This window comes from Carassius auratus, unplaced genomic scaffold, assembly GCF_003368295.1.
Source record: "Carassius auratus strain Wakin unplaced genomic scaffold, ASM336829v1 scaf_tig00019389, whole genome shotgun sequence".
Lineage (NCBI taxonomy): Eukaryota > Metazoa > Chordata > Actinopteri > Cypriniformes > Cyprinidae > Carassius > Carassius auratus.
Genome location: NW_020524955.1, coordinates 1 through 9,288, shown reverse-complemented (window position 1 = coordinate 9,288; position 9,288 = coordinate 1). Strand labels below are relative to the sequence as shown.

The 9,288-nt window shown below is 37.2% G+C and overlaps 2 protein-coding genes across 2 annotated transcripts; both read left to right on the top strand.

Moving 5' to 3' along the window:
* The first annotated feature begins 2,898 nt into the window (after positions 1-2,898).
* LOC113076247 (DBH-like monooxygenase protein 2 homolog) lies at positions 2,899-5,894 on the top strand. The gene is made up of 5 exons (XM_026248904.1): positions 2,899-3,304; positions 3,717-3,863; positions 4,599-4,751; positions 5,328-5,411; positions 5,501-5,894. The coding sequence occupies exons 1-5, from the start codon at positions 3,038-3,040 to the stop codon at positions 5,708-5,710; spliced, it is 861 nt and encodes a 286-aa protein (XP_026104689.1). The 5' UTR covers positions 2,899-3,037; the 3' UTR covers positions 5,711-5,894.
* A 42-nt stretch (positions 5,895-5,936) lies between these two features.
* On the top strand, positions 5,937-6,390 carry LOC113076245 (DBH-like monooxygenase protein 2 homolog; the record flags this gene model as incomplete). Its single annotated transcript, XM_026248903.1, has 2 exons — positions 5,937-6,167; positions 6,247-6,390. Coding segments are annotated over 2 exons (324 nt in total), but the record flags the coding sequence as incomplete, so codon positions are not given.
* Between the last annotated feature and the right edge of the window lie 2,898 nt (positions 6,391-9,288).

Here is a 9,288-nt window from a genome sequence, read left to right as displayed (position 1 = left end):
CCCGCTCCAAAGTTTAGATCTAAATCAAATGATTCATAATCTGTGCTCCGAAGTCCCGATCTGAATAATGATTCATGAACCCGCTCCGAAGTCCCGATCTGAATCAAATGATTTGCGATACTGCATGTGTCCCGAATTGCTGTTTTGAATCAAAATGAGTTGCAAAACCACTCTGAAGTCCCAATCTGAACAATGATTATTATAAAATAAATATTTGAGAAATTATTGTTTTATCTGATTGCATTCAGAATCTATAGAGTGATAGTCAATGTAAAAAGAGTAAATGGGAGAAGCAGAAGACACAAAACAATTGGTGAAGGCTGGATTGTGATGTTCAAGCCCCCCAACATTTTCACATTTAAGATAGACTTTTAACCAAAGTTTCAAGTCATCAGAAGTGTATTGGAATATACCCATAATTAATAAAGAGAGCTTTTTATGTTAGCAATTTTTTCAGACAATGTAAAACTAAAGCCAGAAGCGAAGCCAGCAACTTTAGCCAAAAAAGCCTAATGCTAATGGACAGAAGACCAGAGGCCATTTTGTTTCAATGGATGTCAGTAAAGGAGAGGCTTCACCACACTAAATAAAAGCTTTTTAGAGGACAGTCTATTGGCTAATGTTCAACATTTTACACTAAACAATACCTTTGGATTGATCTATTTTTAGAGTTTACACACACACAAAAAAAGTATTTTTATAAGAGAGGTCACTGACTTCTTGCGAAAGGTGGGATTCAGCTTTACGGCACTTCTCATTTATTCCTATGGTATTCGTAAATGGCCGCTGAGCATTGCCCAATCTCTGACCTATATTCAATGACGTCAAGGCTGTAATGTGATTGGTTATTAAGGCATTTTTGATCCAAGTTGACCGTTATGTTTTCTCCAATAGTAAGCAATACCAAAGGTCCCGTTAAGGGTATTCTAGTCTGGTAATACAATCCCTCTCATCTCCCTATAGTAAGACAAACTCTTAATTAGGCTGCATATCATATCATTTTATTTTATTTTTATTCAGTGTTGTTGTTGTTTAATTAATTAAGTAGATACTTCAGGGACCATTTGCATAACTCAACTGAACTGTGTATATAATATGTGAGATGCAACTGAAATTACAACAGTGATTGCATATTTAATTGTTTGATAAAATTTATTGCTAGGGACAATTTGGCAGTCGCTGGATATTGGTAGGGACATGTCACGAGCATCCCTATTCCTACTAAATCGAAGCAAAAATCTAACATTTTTCATTAAAAAAATTAAAAACATAAGTACACAATTTTTCACACCACAATCCATTGAGCACATTTCACCAGCAAACATACACTCATTCGCATCCTTCTCTTCACTCTCTGAGGCAAAAGTCTCCAAACTCATCCTTTCTAATCATCCTACTATCTGTCCGCTTGATCCTATTCCATCTCTTCTCCTTCAAGCCATTTCTCCAGCAGTTGTATCTGCACTCACTCACATCATTAACACATCCCTCCACACTGGTGTTTTTCCCTCATAATTTAGACAAGGCTTCGTATAATTCCACTACTTAAGAAACCCACCCTCAACCCATCTCTTTTAGAGAACTACAGACCAGTTTCCCTTCTTCCTTTCATTGCAAAAACACTTGAACGAGTTGTGTTCAACCAAGTGTCTGTCTTTCTCACACAGAACCTCCTTGACAGCAATCAATCTGACTTCAAAAGTGGACATTCAACTTGATCTCAGTGGTTGGAGCCCTAAGACTGGCAAGAGTGTAATCCAAATCTTCAATACTTATTCTGCTTGATTTGTCTGCTGCTTTTGACATGGTTAACCACCAGATCCTCATGTCAACTCTATACTGGCAAAGGGCATCTCAGGAACCGCACTCCTGTGGTTTGAGTCTTACCTATCAGATAGGTCCTTCAGTGTATCTTGAGAGGTGAGGTGTCAAAGTCGTAACATCTAACTACTGGGGTGCCTCAGGGCTCAGTTCTTTGACCACTTCTCTTCTCTGTCTACATGGCATCATTTGGTTCTGTCATTCAGAAACATGGCTTTTCATACCACTGCTATGCTGATGACACTCAACTCTTCCTCTCATTCCATCCTGATGTTCTGACGGTAGCTGCTCGCATCTCAGCTTGTCCAACAGACATTTCTAACTGGATGAAAGACCATCACCTTCAACTCAACCTTGCCAAGACAGAACTGCTTGTAGTTCCATCAAACTCATCGTTTCATCACAATTTCACCATCAAGTTGGGTGAAAATTCAAGGCATTGATGTTTGAATACAAAACCACCACTAGCTCTGCACCCTTTTACCTAAATTCATTACTTCTGACTTATGTGCCCTCTAGAAGCTTGCGTTCTGCAAGTGAACGTCGCTTGATTGTGCCATCCCAAAAAAGCACAAAGTCACTTTTATGAACTTTTAAATTAAATGTTCCCTCTTGGTGGAATGACCTTCCCAACTCAATCCGAGTCCTTAGCCATCTTCAAGAATCATCTTAAAACACATCTCTATCTTTATTTGACCCTCTTACTATTAGGACTCCCTTTTCTAATTTAATTTTAAAAAATTATAAATTGAGTGAACAAAATAGTAAATCGAGGGAACGCAATAGTAATTGTGTGCACGTTTTAGTACATTGAGGGAATGAATTAGTAAATCGTGCACATGATTTAGCCTACAATTTTTTTCCTGCATGTCATGTGCGGGGCTCCATATTACTGCATCTAATAATGTTCCATATTTGTTCATAAACATTTTCTCCATCCAAAATTGAACAAAAGTTTATTTATTCTACAATCATACACTTAAAAAAAACCTCAAAGAGAGGCTTTAGACCTAACATAATTAAATAAATAAAATAATAATGTAACACCAGGTGATGAGAAACCTGATTCACCAGACCAGAATGAGAGGAGGAGAACTGAGATCAGGTGAGGGGGTTTACAGACAGCTTAAATAGGGCTGTTAAAGTGCAGTTTCAAGTCACTGCCTTCTCAAACATCTTACAAAATACACTATTTATCAGATTTTGAAAAGCAAACATGGTCACAATATCTCTTGTTCTGCTTCTGCTTTCAGTCCAGTGGTCCTGGGCTCAGGAAGACCCTCTTCTGCCTTTCTCTGAACACCTGGACCCCAATCAAAAGGTGCATCTGAAGTGGGGATTTGATGAGATCCAGGGCACAATCTTGTTCCAGCTCACGGTCAGCACCAGTGGCTGGGTCGGTTTTGGCTTCAGCCCCAAAGGAGGAATGACTGGAGCCGATATGGTCATTGGAGGAGTTGGACCCCAAGGCAGTTACTTCACGGTAAAAACTGAGACTGATAACTATCTAAGTCGACTAACAGTGGATAATAGTTTTTTTTTTTTTTTGATATTTCATTCTTTATTCTGATTCATATGCATTTTCATTCAGTAGGTCAGAGGAATTTTATAACTGGGTTTCATTGTGAAATAGTTAATAATTTTGATAGTTTGATATTTTAAATTCAATCTGAGAAGGTGCATTAAGCAATTAATCATAAAATGATTAATATCTGGATATTGCATGAAATACTGTAAAACAACCCTTACATAAGTGTGAGAGCTTTGACCTTTTTAACCAGATATTTCCAGTTAGTTATCTGTAATAGTATGTAAATAAATGATGTATAGAGCATATCACACAAATATGTTGTTATGACTGAAAATATACACAATTTATCATTAATGTTGTTCAGGATCGTCATGCTGGGGGGAATTCAATGCCAGTGATTGACCAGAAACAGAACTACAAACTCCGGTCCCTGAACGAGTCTGATGGGATAACAGTCATGAAGTTTCAGAGGTCCATCGAGGCTTGTGATGAAAACGACTTAACCATCACTGTGAGTCCTGGAACAACATTCCCACATTTTTACATTCTTTGTTGGATTACGTTAAAGTGATCAAAAAGTGACAGTAAAGACATTTATAATGTTACAAAATATTTATATTTCAAATAAATGCTTAAACAATAATATCAACATATCAATTAGCATTTTTAGAGACAGTTGAGATTAAGGTTTGGATAGTTGGAACAAATTTGTTATTCCATCACCAACAACAAATAATGCTGGAACACTTCATATTTGACACCTACAGTGGACAGGTTGGATAAATGTACTGTTTGTTCCTGTTCTAATGATAAAAAGAACACCTACTTATTGAACTTCAGTCTAGAGCAATCTAGAAACTGTGATGCAACTACAAAGTCAGTTTCGGTCTCCACTTTTACTGTATAGCATTCAGTAATTTGATCCAGTAAACAATGTAAGCAAAGGAACCACAGCATATTTAAGCCTTTAGGAGTGCTGTGGGTGTCCTCTTTCAGTTAGCATTCATACTGGGAATCTGCTCAATGCTATACACACTAGGACCAGGATGTCTGTACTGATCCTGTTTGTTTAGAGACCCTCAATTGTTGTTGAAACGCCTCCTTGAACAGATGGACTGAACTCAAAAACCCTGAAAGTCTAGATCAGAACTAATAGCTAAAGAGTTTTTCATTGTTTGGTTCAGGTGTGGATCAGGTGTTTTTAAATGGCGATAAATGATGGGCTTTTGTCTTATTGTATGATCAGAATGTCCCCATGAAGCTGATCTATGCATATGGACAGACTGATGACATCACATACCACAGCGCCCAAAGAGGCACAAAGGAGCTGAACCTGTTGAAGTACATGCCTCGGGTCAACCCTCCAAACAGCAAGTATTTCGACTTGACTATGATCAATGTAAGAAGGATTTTTACTTTTTGTTTTGCTTTATTTATTTTAGTTCACTAAACAGAGGGTTTACAATTCATACTTTAAGCTCATAATAATATGTGTGAAAAAAATATGCCAAAATATTTAGACTTGATTACAACGTTTAGATCTTAGCATAGACTAAAGTGAATTAATGGAACAGCTCACTTTAAATTAAAATACAAAACCTATGTAATGAAGACTCAAACTGCTTTAATACTTGGCTGACCTGAGGGTGAGTACATTTTCATTTTTGGGTGAGATTTAGCATGAGATTTTACATTATCCTTGGGAATCGAACCATTGACCTTGACATTGCTAGTGCCTGCTCTACTGTTTGAGTTAGTCATTTATATATTAATGATTTTTGCAAAAACATCTGTCTACCTTTTTTTGGACTGGTGATAAAACGACGTAGAATGCATCAAACAATGTCTACGATGCTATCAGCTGTTGCTATTCACTTGTGAATGTAATTCTCCCATGATGCTCTTTGGCTTAAAATACCACATGTAGGAACTTTCACTTTACACGTTAATTATATTTACAATCAAATCATTTCAGTTCACTGTACCAGCCAACCAAACCCACTATCACTGCAAGATCATGAAAGCCCCAACATTTGATCGCAAACAGCACATTTATCGCGTGAGTCTATGAATTTAACACCCATAATCCTGAACTATCCAGCGATCTGTCAATTATCTTCATCTCTGACTCACTTTCATTATGTCCAGATTGAGCCGGTGATCACAAACTTTGACCTCGTGCATCATCTGCTGCTGTACCGCTGCCCTCTGAGTGTGACTGAACCGCTTGAGGTGGAGTGTTACAAATCCTTAAGAACCAGCTTGTGTATGGAGACCATAGCAGTGTGGGGAGTTGGTGGAGGGGTTAGTCTCTGTTCTGCATCAGAAATTATACATATCATTTCTTTCTTGTATTAAATGATTCATTTAAATCTTGGTTAAAATGACTGAGTATTTGTGGGTTCTCTGAGTGATCAAAAAGTATTTCAGATTCATATCCTTTTCTCTAAGGCTTTTGAACTCCCTGAAGTGGCAGGACTTCCAATTGGAGGAAATGTTGGTGATTTTTTCTATAGGCTTGAAGTGCATTACAACAATGCTAATAAAAGTAAAGGTCAGTCATTCAGTGGTTTTTCAATTGTAAAATATCACATTTAGAGCATTCGGAATTACAAAACACTACACCTCTGTGTCTCTTCTCTGCACAGGTCGAGTTGATAACTCAGGTCTGCGATTCTATCACACATCTGAACTCCGTCAGCACGATGCAGGTGTTTTGGGGACAGGGCTTGTAGTAGCTCCTGGGTACGCCATCCCACCCAAAGCTAAATCCTTCCTCACGTATGGCTTGTGTGACACTGCTGAAATTCCAAAGGTTTGTATGTATGTTTATCTACTCACACTCGATCAGATTCAGCAGATGACTGGATGATCCTGTGTTCTGTGCTCTACAGGTTCTGGAGACACCAACTGATCTTCAGGTTTTCTCTGTGATGCTGCACACACACTTAGCTGGACGGAAGGTGCGAGTCGGACACTTCAGGTAAACATTTGTAATAATTTGTAAATATCTTGTATGTATATATCACTCAAATATGGCTCTTTGCGTGCTATGCCGGAGAAGATTAGCAGCTAATACTGATTTATATTACAGTCTGTTCCTCACACAGCTATCATATGACTTGAACTACAGCACACAATTCACACTGTTATTAGACAAAAAGAACAAACCGCTTCCTTGTACCTTTAATTCAGTTGTACCTTTAATGTGATTTAAGAGTACAATACAATGCATTCAAACTAAGACAAACTAATTGGCCAGATTAGAAACAACAAAATGAACACTTCAAGAAATAGTTCGCCCTCAAGTAGCACTTGCTCACCAGTGGATCCTCTGCAGTGAATGGGTGCCGTCAGAATGAGAGACCAGACACCACCACACCACTCCAGTCCATTAAATAACGTCCTGTGAAGTGAGAGGCTGCGTGTTTGTGATAAACAAATCTTTTAATCTGTCTGTTGATTCTGGCTAAAATACAAATCTTATGAATAATAATGCTTTTTGAGTCCACCAAATTGACTCAAATTAATCTATGAAGTAAATGAAGTGAGTGAAAACAGTTTCAAACAAATATGTCAGTGGATTTTGATGTGAGAGGACAACCAGGGATGAACTTTTTCACTAGAGGAAGCAATATCATAGATTATGGAATTGTATTTTGGTCAGAAGAGATGGTTTAAAGTTAAAGAAATCTTGATAATGGATTTGTTTCTTACTAACGCAGCTAACTGTATGTCAAATAGTACACTATGTGTAATGACTATATGTATGTGCATATTGCACATTTTCTGTTGAAGTCTGTATGGTTATATGTAAATTATTTCGGTAATTTCTGGAGCGCGCTCCCAAGAATTTCACTCACCAAGGCACATGTGCTGTGGTGATGTGACAATAAAAGTGACTTGACTTGACTTCACTTTTCACTTCACAAGGTGCCAATTGCGTCGTGTGGATGACTTATGGAAGATTGCGGCGAGCATGATTTCACCAAGTACAACATGTTCCTGGATCAACATCCTTGCTGATCCTAGAACAACATCCAATCAACCAATCAGAACTGAGATATAATTTTTCATGAAATATGTTTAAGGCTTATAATCAGGGTTAGGTGCTTCTACACCCTTGTTAATTTCTACACATTTCACACTCATTTTAGGATTAAATTATGGGTAGGTTTAGGGGGAGAGATTAGGTTCAGTCTATATTTTTGGACAATGTTGATCCAGGATCATCAAAAGATGTTGATCCAGGAACATGTCTTGCTTGGCAAAATCATGGTGACTGAAGATTGTTTTTTATCAGCTTGACATTGCATTGCCATTCCATTGGTAAGCAGGTGATGTAATGCTACAGTACATCTCCAATAGGGTGCTGTCAGAAGAGAGTCCAAACCCATAAAATGATAAAAACATCACAATAATCCACACCACTCCCGTTCATAAATCAGGGTGGTTCTAACACCTTTTCAGTTAATTCAAGCACTTTTCAATGTAAATTTTTTAAAGATTTTCCAGCAATGTGGTAAATTACATGTTTAACTACTTTAGATATTATTGAGATAATAATCAAACCACCTGGAATGCACATAACATTGCCAAATTTAACCAACATATTACAGTACATAAATTATAAAATTAAAAAAATATATATTTTACAGGGTATCCTACAGTATTTTAAAATAAAGTTTAAGGCTTTTTAATACCTGCACAAATAAAGTATGAAATTATTCATATAATTCAAGCATTTTTCAAAGCACTGCATTAAAATGCAATCATTTTCAAGGATTTCAAGCAGTCGTACGAACCCTGATAAATTCTTCTGAAGCAAAAATCTAAGTGTAAGAAACAAATTTCTGAGTGTTTTTTTTTAAGCAGTTTGGACTCATTCTGACAGAGGATCCATTAGTGAGCAAGTGATGTAATGCTAAACTTCCCTAAATCTGTTCTCATGAAGAAACAAACTCACCTTAATTTTGGATGTCTGAGAGTGAGTACATTTTTAGCAGATTATTATTTTGTGTGAACTGTTCCTTAACTGAGCAACTTAAAAGTGCATCCTATAGCTCCGCCAGATCATGCAGATAAAGTCACCACATTTTCTTTTTATTTGCAGTGCAAAAATGTCATTAAATTGGAAACAATGATCTTGCACAAAATGTCTCTAGGTTTAGTAGATTGTTGTCTATTTCAGAGGTGAAAAACAGATTGATTTCTTAGCTGCGGATGAAAACTATGATTTTGAATATCAGGACGTAACAAATTTGGGCAAAACTAAGACAGTGAAGTTGGTGAGTATGAAATGATTCATATAATTCAAACAATGCTGTTCAGTTAACAGTGGTTTAAGCATATAGTATGAAATATATGCACTGCACAATACCATACGTCATATTTATGTTGTCTAAAGGAAGTTTTGTTTTTTCAGTGCATAATTATTAGTAGCATTCAGTCTTTTTGGACTTTCAGGGTGACAAATTGCTGGTGGAGTGCACTTACAACACTGAAAACCGCAGCACACTCACATGGGTTGGTATTGATATAATCACTGTTTTTCATGCAGCTTCTTTCACTGCTTCTCTACATTAAAAAGTTTTTTTTTTGTCTGCCCGTAGGGGGGCTCTCAACCTCAGAGCTATGAATCTGAGCGGCTGTATGAGCTTCCCCAATAAACTACTTTAAGATCTGAGATGGGAACGCCAGCTCTAAAGTAATCTGCCTTTAAACACTAGCTTCATCTAAACGTCATCCAATGAATGCATTTAGCTCTTATTAATGACCATTGCTTTTATTTGATAATTGGCAGTACTTGGCTCAATGATGTCCAGTAAGACTTGGAATGACACGTCTATCAATCAAATACCACAAACACTGAAGAGAATCGACCAGCTCGTCGTGATTGCTGATTCATTTGTAAGTGTCCACACCTCCACAAACAC